Here is a 14,391-nt window from a genome sequence, read left to right as displayed (position 1 = left end):
ACTAAAACTCACCTGTTAGTACATAAAGTAAAACTTGTCCATAACTAATTATTGATTCTTACCCTGATATTGCGCCATATCTTTTGACCAAAGAGTCTCTGTTCCATACTGAGTTTCATCATATAAAAATTTAACTTCTGTGGCCCCAGCATCTTCTGCATTCTGAATTAATTCCTAGTCAAGAAATACACCAAAAAATAATATTTAATAGAACAGTAATCTACTGCCCATCTTTGTATTTACCTATAATATTTAAAAAGTAATTACACATAAGTAAAGGAAACCCACTATTTGCGTCGTGAGCGAGGTCTCTGTACATTCTTACAGTCAGCAAGCGCTGATGTGTAGCCCTTCCACATTGCTTATTGTGTAGATCTGTGCGCCAGCCAACTCAGGATAATTTTTCTCCCTTGGATATTTTAGTAGAATTCGACCTAGTTTAGTCTAACGTAAAGAACAGGTGACAGGGCTTTCCTGGTGGCGCAGTGGTTGAGAGTCCGCCTGCCGATTCAGGGGATGTGGGTTCGTGTCCCGGTCTGGGAAGATCTCACATGCCGCGGAGCAGCTGGGCCCGTGAGCCATGGCCGCTGAGCCTGCGCGTCCGGAGCCTGTGCTCCGCAGCGGGAGAGGCCACAACAGTGAGAGGCCCGCGTACAGCAAAAAAAAAAAAAAAAAAAAAAAAAAAACAGAACAGGTGACAATTTCCTGGATGAGCTCTGAATTAGACCAAACCAAATCAAGGGGTTATATTTTAAATGGATGGGTCTTTAGACACAGAATAATCCACCCTGTATTAGCACACTCGTGAACCTCTAACTTTGGGGGGCACTATTTTTTACTTTCCAGCACCCTGGAATCACTAACGGGGGTGGGGGGTGGCAGGGATGGGCAGGAACTGCAGAGGGCGTACACTGATACTACAGCCATGCCGACAGCAAAGCCTTCATCAGAGCGGGTGACACAGCACACTGCCTGCATGCAACAAGATAAGCATCAGACTGAGTGCGGGAGCAGTGTGCAAATGAGGGCTGGTTGTGACATCAGGTGGGTGGTTCGTTCACCCCGTGCACACCAGAAGGCTGGGGACAGTTACCCCACATGCCGTTCAACCCCAAACACGGACACGTGGCCACGCTTTATCTACCTCCTCATCAGTGGCGAAGTCTTCCTGTTCGCGCAGCTTCCCATTTCTCGTGGGACTTTTAAGACTCACTCCCACCCTGCTTAGTCTAGGAGAATCCCTAAAAATTAGCAATCTTATTTACATTAGGGTATAATATAAAATAATATTAAAGGTAGAAATAAAAATTAAATAGGTAGCAAAATGCAAGTTTAACTTACAGGATGACAGCACTTTAGAGGCTGGATCTTGCTTTCACCTGGATAGCTACTTGAGACTTGTGTGTATTTTAGGCAACAGAGATGAAGAAAACAAGATAACATCCCAAGTCCCAGATTCCAACTATCAGTCTCAAGTTGAACAAAAAATACGATGGGGCCCTTCTTCTCAGGGGATCTCTTTCAAACTGACTCTGAGAAGAAGAGGCAATACATGTGCCAATTTGCATAAGATCTTGAGCTAGTCACTAAAATTTCTCTGGATCTATTTCAGCAAACATCACACAAGGTGGTGGCCTACGTCTAGGTAATTCTAAGATTCCTATTACATCTAAAGTGGTAGAATTCTACTAAAATATCCAAGGGACAAAAATCATACTGAGTTGGCTGGCACACATGTCTACACAATAAGCAAAGTGGAAGGACTACACACAGCGCTTGCTGACCCTAAGAATGTACAAAGACCTTGCTCACGACCACTGCCTTGTTTGCCAACAGAATCTCTATCACTCATTTTCGAATTGATGAGGCCCTACTAAATCCTATCTTAAATTTATTCTGTTCACCTCTCTCTACCCCCATAACCCAACAATGACACTCTTCCCACCTTCACTTTCCTAAAATATCTCAATATAAAAATGGCTTTCAAATTAGCCTTCTGTGAGCCACCGATGCCTGTTCTCAGAGACAGACTTAAACTGCCCCAGTGCCTCATCATTATTAAACTCCCTAGGGTACAGCACTCCTCAGTCAGCGCCTGCCTGAGTATGACTAATACTAAGGTAAGCTAAACTGACCTAGTGCTTATTCTCTAAAATGTTACCATCTAAACTAGAAAATATAATAAGAGCTAAGATATTGAACATAATAAAAACTAATTGAGGAAAATGCATAATAATTCATCTACTTTTACACTTAATTAAGGAAGTTTCTTATTAAGCTTAAATACAAAATCTAACTTTTGCAGTGTCTTCCATTTGCATTCTTTTATGATTGTTCAGTTTGTTTTTTTAATGAGTCTATTCAAACTAAAAGAATATACTGTAAATAGAAATACTTAACTAAAACAATTATCCTTTTAAATAAACTCTCCCAAAAAGCAAACTTCTAAATCTAGGGGAGTCAAACAGGCATGGGTTCATGGCCCCTGAATGTGGGTTTTGTCTTATTTTATTTGGTCGGCTGGTTGGTTTGTAATGCCCCTGCACAATGTTTTACATAAAATTACATTATAGAATTACATAAAATTACCAAATAAATGTTCCTAGAGCAACACTGCATGACTACAGCACACTGCGGCTTAGGGGGCTCCTTTGCCTCTGAAACCTCACATATTTACATGGACTGCATCTCAAGCCATCACATCCAGCGTATGCACTGCAGGTGCAGAGGGAAACAGACACAGCCATTCAAATCTAGACAAAATTCTAACATGTAAATACTAACAGGCCTTGTAAGTAATACTACTCTGTCTCATTTTTATCAATGTAAATGCACACATGCACACACCCACACCTCACCTTAAGAATCTGTCCTCCTTCTGGATATCTTCTTAAAATGTCCTTGAGGAAATCAACAAGTGGGGGAGTTGTTTGACCAAATCGACCTGAGAACACGGGTAAAACAATTTAGAAGAAAGTCCAGTCCTCTGGCCTATTATCAACATGTTATTTGGTTCTGAGACACAATGAAGGTGTGCAAGTTCTGACTTCACACACTTCACTGCAGCCCTCTGGTACGAGGGCTACCTGACTAAACAGATTCAGTACAAAGTAAAGCAGACTCAATTTTATCAAATCTCAAGATTTTTAATTAAACTACAAATTAGGTTTTTAAAAAATGTTCAAACATATACCAAATGTCACATAAGATTATTAATTCAAAAATAAAGAGCATGGCGGGGTGTTGCTATTTTCCGAAGCAAATGAAATAAATGGCGCTATTTTGTGGCTGCTTTGCCACTAAGTAATAAGCCAGAGATTCTGGTGCCTGTTATGACATCCTTAATGGTCGCAAACTCAACCAATGTTCTGAGTGTTTTGAAACATGGCACAATGTCTCAACGGCTGCCCAGTTCAAATACCCTAAAGTCTCTCCTAAACTGGAGATTCTCAGAACTGACCAACCAGGTCACTTTCAGACAGGTGACAGCAAAGCGTAGGGAGCATGGGGGAAGGGAAATAATTTCTCAGATGCACAGAATAAAAATACATCTGTTTATAAGTAAAAAAGAAATCTGTGCTTAAGACAAAATCATCACTATGAATTTATCTGCATCATTTTGGTACAACTACCCGCCACGACCAAGCATCCACAGGACCCTGCCCGCAGACTACTCCACCCAATGCATCCTTACAGCTCACTGGCTCCACCCACACCTGTGTTCCTCTGGCCCTGACATCCCCTCATCACATCCAAATGTTATGTACATCCATTTTATTTTTAAAACATAATCTTTATGCGACTAAAAATGGAATTTACTCCTGGTAAAGTCAATGTTATACCTCCCCCTTTTAAGCCTCTTGATTGAAGGTTTACAAAAAGATGACAATTTTGGGAAGTCAGATCTCCAATCCTGATCCAGTCAGATAACTGAAAAAAGAAAATAAAATTATGAAAAGCAATATAGTTCCTAATTCTGTAAGTTCAAAACTTTACCTCATTTTTTTTCACCTAAGAAATGTTTGTTTTACAAAACAGTAATAGAGTCACAGATGTAGAAAACAAACCTATGATTACCAGGGGGGAAATGGGGGAGGGATAAATTGGGAGATTGGGATTGACATGTACACACTACTATATATGAAATAGATAATTAATAAAGACCTACTGTATGGCACAGGGAACTCTACTCAATACTCTGTAATGGCCTATAGGGGAAAAGAATCTAAAAAAGAGTGTATTTATGTATATGCATAAAAACAAAAAAGAAATATTGTTTGTTAAGTGTTCATATAAGGAAATAAGTTGTTCTGGAGAAGTGAATATTCCAGAGAACAAAAATTTAGTCATAAATTTTATTTTAAAATGTAAATGCTTTTTCCTTAAATAATTACAAATAGATAAAGATATATAGATTCTGCTTTAGAATAATTTTTAAAATTTTACGGTGAATCAGGATTATCAACATAAACAAAATCATTCTTTTGATCGGCATTTCCAGAGAGTATTACTCAGAACAGAGCTCCATGGGATTCGACAGATATTAGAGGACCAAAAAAAAGCTTTAATTTGTTGGAATAATTTGGTTTTTAGGGCATTCAACATATTAATATTATGGTAACCTTCTTTAAAAGGATTATACTATGTGGTATTTCACAAATTTTAGCAGTAATTTTTTTTTCATTTATTTTGAAGAGCATCTTGTAAGATACTGTTCCTAGAAATACACTTTGGTAAACTGCTTATAGACGTTGTTATAAAAAAGCTATGTTGTGAAAGGAAGAGATAAGTGAGGACTCCAACCTCTGAAGCTGCTTGGGTCTATGATTTCCCCAACTGGCTTTCCTGAAAAATGCCTCAATATACGTTTTCCTTTCAGTGACTGCTCTGTTTCCCACAAAGGCAGGGTACAGTGTGTGATCATGACCCACAGGAGCAGGTAATGGACTGCTTTTCTGAAAAAAAAGCCAGATCCACTTCTCCCCAGCAGCGCACTCATGCTACTGAGGAGTGACTTTCAGGCAACAGTCTGCAATCGCTACCCCAGCTCTCGCCTCTGGTAGAAGAGGTGAGACTGCCTCTGCAACTGACCCTTCCTTGACAGGGAGGACAGGGTTCTGAAGGACACTGCTCTCCATATCACGACTCCACCATCTCCATCGTCCACCCCCCACCTCACACGGCTGCCCTCCAGGCTCCCAGAGCTCGGCCTGCCAAAAGGCGGCTTCAGCGGCCCTCCTCCACCGACAGTGGCACCAGCGTGTCCATTCCCAGTTCCCCTCACATCTAACTCGGTCTTCTCCACTTCCAGTTGTTCAGACTCTCAACTTCTGTTGGATTTTTATAACCATCTCCCATCTGGTCTCCTTACTTTCTGTACATCATCTTCATTCTAGTCCCCATTTCTAAAATATAAATCTGAACATGGTTGTTAACGGTTGTTACAGCTCCCAGTTTATAAAGCACTTTCATATACGTGTTCCCACTGAATCTTAAGGCAAGCCTGTAAAAAAAACCTCTGTGCACAGGAAATACGGACAAAGATAATCACAACAGTACTGTTGTTAACAACAAAAATTCAGAAACATCCCAAATCCTATGACATATTCATACAGTGGAATATTATCCAGCAATGAAAATGACTTAACTAAACTGTACATAAATTGGGGTGAATATTCATAACATAATATTGAGTGAAAAAAGCTAAATCCAAGTTGCTACATATAGCATAATAAGCTTCTTGTTAAGTTCATAAACAACTAAAAGTAAACAGTATATTGTTTAGCTTATACACACACATCCATACAAACACAGGTATCCACACACACACACACACACACACACACTTACGATAAAACTATCGAAACAACTATAAAAAGGCAACAGAATAAAACACACGAAGAGGTAAGGCAAAAGAGACAGGCATACAGGCTGGGGAAGAAAAGAACAGAGGTAAAGGAAACCGGCAACAGCATTCTAGTTCTCCAGTTGGATGATGTCATCAAGGTTGTTCATTCTATTATTAATTAACTAATTAACTGATTACTAAAAGAGAGCTATGCATAAGCCAAGGACTAGTAGTCCAATTCAGTTAGCAAAGGTACTTTTAAAGAAGAACAGCAAGAAGGGAGGAAGGAAGGAAATCTGTAACACAGGAAGATGTCTCCAGGTGTTAAAGAGGACTTGAAAATGAAGAATACACGGAGTAGAACCCTGTTGGTGACAACACACCCAACTGCTGTGTGAGCCTGACACTGAATGCTTTTGGTAGATTGTAATCAGTGGCCCACAGCAAGGCGGTGATTCTCCCAAAGAGAAATCAAGCAGCAGAGATAACCTCAACAGTGCTACCTGCTTTCTCCCCCTGAGCCTGCCAAGACTTGGGAGTTCTGCTTGGGCCTCTCTCCTTGGACCCTAAATCATTCAACCAAGCAAAGTGACACTGGTCGTGTTCATCTCCAGAGGCAACGAAACCTTAAACGTTGCCCATTTCAGTCTTCATATTTTGTTTCAAACAGAATGATGACAAAATACTTTGAACGCCGGGTCTCTGTTCAGGCCAGCCTAAGCCTCCCTTAAGGACCTCAGAGACGCTCACTTTCATTTACTAGGAAACAATAACTCTCTCCAAATTGTGAAGCAGATAGTATAATATTAACTGCAGTCTGGATCTCCCAACACTTCTTCCTCTGTTCAGCTGTCAAGAACACAAGGAGGTTCTCAAGATTCAAGAGCTGATAGGCAGGACATTGCTGATCAACTAAAAGACAGGAAAGGTAAGCAATACTTCAAACCTCCGGGTTTGAGGCTCAAACACATTTGGCTCGAGGAGAAAGTGTCAGGAAGATACGCAGCTCTAACGAACAGCTTCACTCTCTTCACAGGACAGGAAGAAGAACTTACAGATTCCTCTTCCAGACCAGGAAAAGCAAGAGAGACAAGGAGAAAAAGGATGGTAGGTGACCTGGAAAGACTGAGGACCAAGTAAGTGCCCAATGCTAAGTCCAAAACCAACCAGAGCCAGCGAGTGACACCGAGGTGTCAGCAGCTTTTGTTTCTTTTTACCCTGAAATATGCAGAAGTCTCACCAATGATTCAAATCTAAGAGGTTCTGAGCGGCACTGAATAAAAACGGAAAGAAACCACCTCTGTGAAAGATTCGCTTATAAAAAGGAGACCCTTCTTGATGACACGCGTTAGCATCACTAAGTTCACCAGTTCAGTAGAAGTCACAGCCCGTCCTCTGCATCAGGAGAGAACTGTGCCCTCTGACTGTTTTCTAGGAGAGCTCCATCCTTGAGTTCAAAGTTCACTTTTAATGGTTTAAGCTCTTCTCTGTTTTAAAGAACTTTACATTTAACTTTTATTTATTCGCAATAGACAGCCTGACAGGTGCTCTCTGATGTGGAACAGTCAGAAGTCCATAGACTTTGGAATCAGACAGACGTGGGTTCAAATCCTGACTTGATACTTTATCTCTCTGAATCTTAGCTTTGCTCTTCTACAAAATGGACTAGTCACAACCATCTCATGAGGCTGGCTGTTCTGAGTAGTAAATGAGATGATACATGGAAAGTCCCCAGCAGAACAGTGTGTGGAACATGGTTAAGTGCTCAGCAAATGTTAATCATATTCCCAGTGAGTTTACCAAGGTGCAGGAGGAGAAACGCACTAAGCAAGTCGCTTCCCAAAATCATGTCCCCAGCCCTGACCGCTATCCCTTGAGCTTCAGTGCCAGAGCCATAGCTGCCTGTTGACGATCATGCCCTAGACTCTTACACACCAGAGACCTCAGAACTGGTTAGAATTCATTTTATCCCATTCCTACCAGAAACAGGAAAACAGACTCTAACATGTTACTTAACTTGGCCTCTGTTACCCGCTGGTAATACAGGAACAGGATCTAGGTCATTTACCTCTTCATGCATTTTCCTAGATGCTTTATACTCTGCCACCAGCTCAAACATATGCAAAAGCGAACTGAAACTTGGATCCCCCGGAACTTGTTCATCTCTGCTAACTGAGCATTCTTTTCCTGGTCTGACTCAAGGCCTGTGAACATCCTTGGCCGGGCCTTCTCCCTTATTCTACATCCAACACTGCCACCACCCCTCCCTCGGTCTGCACAAATACACACCCCCGTCTGGTACCAAACCACCATAATTTTGTCTTTTACAAAGCCCGCTGTGCCTCCTTTCCTCTCAGTTTCAGCTCCACGATCGAAGGCTGGAAGCTCACCCCTCGCTCTAGCACAAGCTTCCTAACTAGACTCCCCGCCGCGCACCCACTCAATCTGAAACACGCTGCACACCACGCCCGCGTCCACCATCCCACAGCAGTGCTTTGCAGAGACACTTCCAGAAACCTTTCCAATAGCAAGACAGAGCCCCAACTGACTCTTTGGCTCTGACCACATCTAGGGGATAAGATGACAAAGGAGGACCAGAGGAACAACCAAAGAAGTAGGTAGAGGACCCGGGTGGGTACACAGGAAGGTCAAGAGTCTGGGGCAGACACAGATAAAGAGGTAAGAATGAGAAGCTTTCCTCTTCAGTCCTGCCCAAAGCCCTCAATCAAGCCACTGTCTCACACCAAAGACCCTGGGGAACCAAGGAGTAAGGAGAACTGATCCCTGGAGGAACACAAGAATCTGTCTAAGAGGGCAAGAGACCAGAGGGTGCACCCAGGCACACAGAAGGCCAAGATTACACTGAGAGGTTACAAATCACGGGTACCAAGCATGTCCCCAATATTTGTAGTGTGTAGTAAGGAAATCCAATACTTGAAATGCCATCCTGGGTGTTCAAGCAGTCCTGTGTCTCTGGTTCAACCCTTTTTTACCTCCTTATCGCTTAAAAAGTGAAGATATTTACTAGGATAAAATAACAAGTTAATTTCTAGTAAAACGTCTCCATTTAACACCTCCTTTAAGAAAACTGTAGTATTTCCCCCAGTCTTAAAGGTTATATATAACATGAAATACTCCAATTTTCCAAAGTTTTGATCTGTTAAATCATTCATTTGCACCTTACAAGTTTTACTATAAATTTCCTCCTCAAAATCACAGCTTCCATGTTAAAGTATGCCTGAAGAGCCTCTCAGTCCTAAATTTCTGTGATTCAGAGATGGGTAGAAACATCTAAGACATAAAAGGTGAAAAAGTACTGACCAGGATTCCAGTTAAATGCATAACAAAGTCAGAAATATATGAGTAAGGATGAAGTCACTTCAGTGGTTATGGCTCCGAAGAAGCAAACCAAAAAAACAACCAAAAAAAAACCCCTCTTGCTAAAGCGCCCATCAAAAAAGTATCTTAATTTCAGGAAGTGAAGATTCAGACAAAAGGGGGGAGGGGGAAACAATGCTGAAACGTTAAATCGACAGAAATCACAGCAGTGACAGGCACACAGCCCCGTCATTCGATCGGTATCCACCAGGCATGATCATTCCCAGGCGAGCGGGAGCCCGGTCGCCCGTCCCGGCCGCCCCATCCCCGGCCTCTCCCCCCAGACCCCGTCCCCGGTACACCCCGTCCTCCGCCCCCGTCCCCGGGTCCCCGTCCCCGGTCCCCAGGCCCCATCCCCGGGCCCAGTCCCCGGTCCTGCCGTCCCCAGGCCCCGTCCCCAAGCCCCGCGCCCCAGCCGCCCCATCCCCAGGCCCCACCCCCGTCCCCGGGACCCCGTCCCCGCCCTACCTGCCGGCCTCCGAGCCACAGACGCTGCTCCGACGCGGGGAAGCCCGTCTCGGCCGCGAGGCGCCGCTTCACGTCGCGCACCGTCCAGGTCGCGGGCACCGCCATCGTCCTGCAGCCCACGCAGCCGGGAAGCACGGTCACCCGGAGCCACCTGTGTGAAGGCAAAGGCCTCAGCGGGCGCCACGTGGGGCCGTGCCCTGGGCCGACCCGCGCTCACCTGTCGCCCATGACTTGTCCTCACCGCCGGCGCTGCCGCGCCCGCACCATGCTCCCGCCGCAGCCCGCGCCTCCCGGCCCGGCCCGCCGACAGGGAGCCGCTGGAGGGAGCCTCGGCCGAGCAGGGGCCGGCAGAGGCGGCGGCGCGCTCCCGGCCGCAAGGGCCCCGGAGGCGCCGCCCGCGGGCACGCGCCCGCCAGGACCGTTAGCTGAGGAGACGCCTGGCCTGCGCGTAAGGCCCACCCGCAGGCCCTGCCCCAGGCCCCAGGCCCCGCCCATCCGAAGGCCCCTCCCCTCATGGACCGTTCCGGAGGAGATGCCTCTCCCGTCAAGCCCCGCGTCTCCCTCACCTTTCCTTGAGGAGACCCTAGACCCACCAGGCCCCGCCCCTCCCTCAGGCCCCGCCCCGCCCATCAGGGCTCGACCCGCCTACAGGCTCCACCCCACCCGGATCTGTAGTTGAGAAGCGGCCTGGCCCCGCCCCTCCCTCACGCCCCGCCCCCGCCCGCCCTCCATCCGTCTGCGACAATGCAAGGCAGGGACCGCCTGCAACACTCCGCTGGAAACGCGGGACGCAGGTTTACAGAAGACTTGTGTTTTCCTTGACCGAGTTCAAAAGTGCCAGGACATGCAGAACTAGACCTGCAGGGCCTACGTCTCCTTCAACCGTAGTGATATGAGTCTCTGGAAGCATCTCCAAATGAGGTTGACGGTGGCCTCTCGGGCACCAGCGGGGAACGAGGCGGCCGCAGAACAGTGTCCCCGCGGATTCGTTTCCTCTTTGTTTTTAAGGTACAAAAGGAGGATCGATGATTCGGTTTCCTGATGGAGTAAGGACTGCCAGCAGGAAAGTGATAGATGAGAATGCACGCGAGCGTATCCTATGACGCGCTAAAACATATGCAACTTATTTTGGCAATATTGTCTTCTGTTGTTGTGGCCCGTTTCCCATCACACCTGCAAGCTCCTTGAAATCAGAAGCACGAGTCTCAGAGTTGATGGAATCGCCCCAGAGTGACTAACGTTGCCTTGTAATTTGAAAGTGTATGTGGCTTGCTGACGCTTCAGAACATGTCAGTCCTTTCTTCCGGCTAAGTCTCTCGTAGGTGTGGAAGAGACACATTGCAAAAAAAAAAAAAGGCAACGTCTACTCAGGCAACTCAAAGGCTCTGTCGTGAACAGGTAAACTTGTGTGCTTCTTGTTTAAATACCCTTAATAGAATTAAATTTTAGTGTTGACCCCCAAAATGGTATTAAATACTGTTTTTCAATTTTACCCCCTCCTCCACAGAAAATATTACTCAGAAATCACTATCAGTCATAAAGATACAAAACACCCTTACAGCTGTTCCATCCCTTCCTTCCAACCGTATTTAAAAGTGAAGTTGCTACAAGTCATGCAGGTTTTTCCCTACTTGGAACAAGTAAGCATGTTCAATCAATTACAGGAGAACATGCAAATTCAATATAAAGATCAGGCCAGAAAACCCTAACGGATGAACGTTCACGTTCACTTCTTCAATCAGACGAGGCCATACAAGCAAGTGCATTAGAATATCAACAAGTGGAAAGACTGTGAGCGCTCAGCCCTCTGCTAAAGTGCCAGGACAAATCTTTCACACCTCAATCCTTTGATAACCCTCAGATCTCTGATTTCCTTAAGGAGCCAGGCAAACAGGGTGTAGTGGCAAAGGAACAAAGGTGCAGAGTGAAGACTCGAGAGACAAAGAAATGACCTGAAGGGAGAGGATTTCACAAGAAGTGAAGCAGATTTGGCTAGGGAAGGAGGCTGATCACAAAAAGCTTTGAACACCTGTAGTTCAAAGTACACTCAGGATATCCTTTAAAGGGTTGGTCAGCATGGGGAATGCAAATCTGGAACTCAGGCAAGGTGTCAAAGCTAAGCATATAGATTAGGGAATCATTCTTTTAATCACTCTGTTGATATTTGTTAAACCTCTCCTGTGTTCTAGAGGCACACACTTCTAAATTGCAGGAATACAGCAATGAACAAAACAGAGTCCCTATGTCATGCTCACATTTTCAGGAAGAACACAATAATAAACAAGTGGACAAATGATACATAAATTCACGCTATGAGGTCAGCCAGTTCTGTTTAAGTGAGGGGAGGGCGTTGGGGCCGTGCAAGATGGGACAGGAAAGGCACTCGGATGGTCGCAGAACTTCTTCCTAAGAAGTGACAGCAGAGGCCTGGGTGAAACACAAGAAGATGAGCTTATCCAAAGAGAACTTACAAAGGGGGCAGAGAACTGGTGCAGCTCACACTCCCCTCCTCTTTCACCTGCACTTGGTGTCGCTGCCTAATTCTTCCCCCTCTTCCAGTTCTCTCTCTGATCCATGCCCAACCCCACACAAACTCAGATTTGGAATTAGTGTCTCCTGTTACTGGTGGCTTCCCGGGGCCTGGAAAAGGTCCTAACACAGGATAGGTGCTCAGTAAATACATACAAAGAAAGGAAGGAAGGACTGAGGGGGAGGGAGGAAAAGAGGGAGAGAGGGAAAAGAAGGAATGAATAAATATCTGGAAAATACAGAAAAGTGTAAACTCAAACATTATTCATAATTCTAACACCAACCTTAATACAAACAACAATTTTATACATGGCCATAAATTTAAGGGTTTTTAATATGATGGTAATTATACCATGAACACATAGTAGTTTTCAATGTTTTTATCACTGTGTAAATCTCATTTCTATTAACTGCCTAACCTTCCATTGAGAAGAAATGTCTTAGGCTACTTAACCCGATGAATAAGTATGGCCGTTTCATTTTTAATAAGTATGGGTATTTTAATTTTTCAAAAGTGCACAGACTTCGTAACTGTTGAATATCTGTTCATGAAACGTCACCATTACGTATGATAAGAAGGAAATCTGCAAAATGTATTCTAAGAAGTGTTAAGCTGAGCCTTATATTCATTCTGTAGGAACCTATTATCAAATGCAGAACAGCAAGAAGCCGAAGCTTTAGTCCTTTCTTTTAGAACGAGTCCAAATCAGTAAGATAGGAGGGGGTCATGGGACCACCCTCTGAGCCTGTTTCAGTTACAGAGACGGGCAAATGAAGCTGTTTTATTGGACAAGCTGGAGTCAGCAGGACGCAGAGAACAATGTTATTCCTTCTCATGATCCCTGTTTTAACTTGCCCTGGTGCTTTCTCTCTCTTTCCCTGGATGACGTAATCTGGCATTGCATGGGCCCCAGCTTCCCCATCACTCTTAGATGATGAAAATCTTCCAGTTCCTAATATGGACACATTTTAGTAACTGAAAATCCTATCCAGGGTAATCATCAAAATGCCAGTCCAATCCAGTGTAAAAACTCTTAAATTTTTACTCTGGTCCATTTGCAATCTCACACTGCAGTTTAGAAGCATAGCTCCAGGCTCAGGTTAACTTCCCCTGAAACAATGCTTTGTGATTTTACAAACTGGTATGCGCCTGATAGCATATCTTTGATCAGAGGGAAACAATTAATTAGCCCCTTCTGGAAAATGTTCTCCACTTACACAAAGACAAAAGTATAACAAATCATTATTCCTTTGTTTCATGAGTCAGCACAAGGCTGTTTAGCTTGGAAATAAAAAGATGAGGACATTGCGGGCGTGCCATTCAGTGAAGTCCTTAAGAATAAGTCAAACCATAAACGAAACAGGGAGAGGAAAAAGATCTCTAAGGGAGAGAAAACAGCACCTGCAAATCATGGAGTCAAAAATAGCAATAAAGCTGAGGAACTCCTAACAGTTCCCTACGAAAAGGTCAGAGGGCAAAATTCGTGCTGGGGCATAAAAAATATGACCACGCGGTCATGAAGTCTCTATGCCACATATGGAGTGACTGGAGGGGATGGGGAACCCCTTTCAGATTTTAATCCGGTTAGGCGATCATAGCTACATTTTACAAAGATTCCTCAGGCAGCAGAACTGAGGGTGACTTAAGGAGACAAGACTTAAACTAGGAACAAAACCAAGGGAAAAACTGTATCCATTAGATTAAGTAAAAAGCTTCAAAAAGGGCGTCAGCAATGCCAAGTAGCTGAAGTGCCCATAGGACCTGACACCAGGAAGGCCATTGTTGACTTAGTTCTTTGCTCCAAGACCTACAAGAATTTGTAGGATCCAGGGTCAAGTTATTCAGCGTGGCATACAAGGCTCATCACAGCTGAGCACCAATCAACCTTCTCAGAGTCTTCTCAGGCCACCCTGCCAACCATAATATAGCCTGTGTCCGAGACCAGCTGATGCTAATATGTAACATTCATGGAATACTCACTGCGTGCCAGGCACCTACTAAAATCCTTTTGTGATTCAGCTCATCTGATCTTCCCAACTATGCCGCGAAGTACAGAAAAACCTCAACTGGCAGGTAAGGAAAATTAAACTAAATATCTTACTTACAGATCTACAGCTATAAATGGGAGAGCCAGAATTTGAACCCAGGTCACGCAACTCCAAAGCCC

General features: G+C 44.4%; 1 protein-coding gene across 1 annotated transcript in view; it reads right to left on the bottom strand.

The window, feature by feature from the left end:
* Positions 1–10,159, bottom strand: part of SACS (sacsin molecular chaperone) — a 39,559-nt gene extending 29,400 nt beyond the window's left edge. Inside the window, exons 1-5 of the mRNA XM_022574496.3 lie at positions 9,912–10,159; positions 9,695–9,845; positions 3,843–3,930; positions 2,859–2,944; positions 63–174 (exon numbers count right to left, since the gene is read on the bottom strand). Of these exons, the coding sequence (XP_022430204.2) occupies positions 63–174; positions 2,859–2,944; positions 3,843–3,930; positions 9,695–9,845; positions 9,912–9,922 (448 nt within the window). The 5' untranslated portion in view covers positions 9,923–10,159. The remainder of the gene's footprint in view (positions 1–62; positions 175–2,858; positions 2,945–3,842; positions 3,931–9,694; positions 9,846–9,911) is intronic.
* Between the last annotated feature and the right edge of the window lie 4,232 nt (positions 10,160–14,391).

This window comes from Delphinapterus leucas, chromosome 18 (assembly GCF_059928025.1).
Source record: "Delphinapterus leucas isolate spDelLeu-1000000601 "Yukka" chromosome 18, BTC_Dleu_Yukka2, whole genome shotgun sequence".
Lineage (NCBI taxonomy): Eukaryota > Metazoa > Chordata > Mammalia > Artiodactyla > Monodontidae > Delphinapterus > Delphinapterus leucas.
Note: the sequence above shows the minus strand (reverse complement) of the source record. Positions and strands in the feature narration are given on the sequence as shown.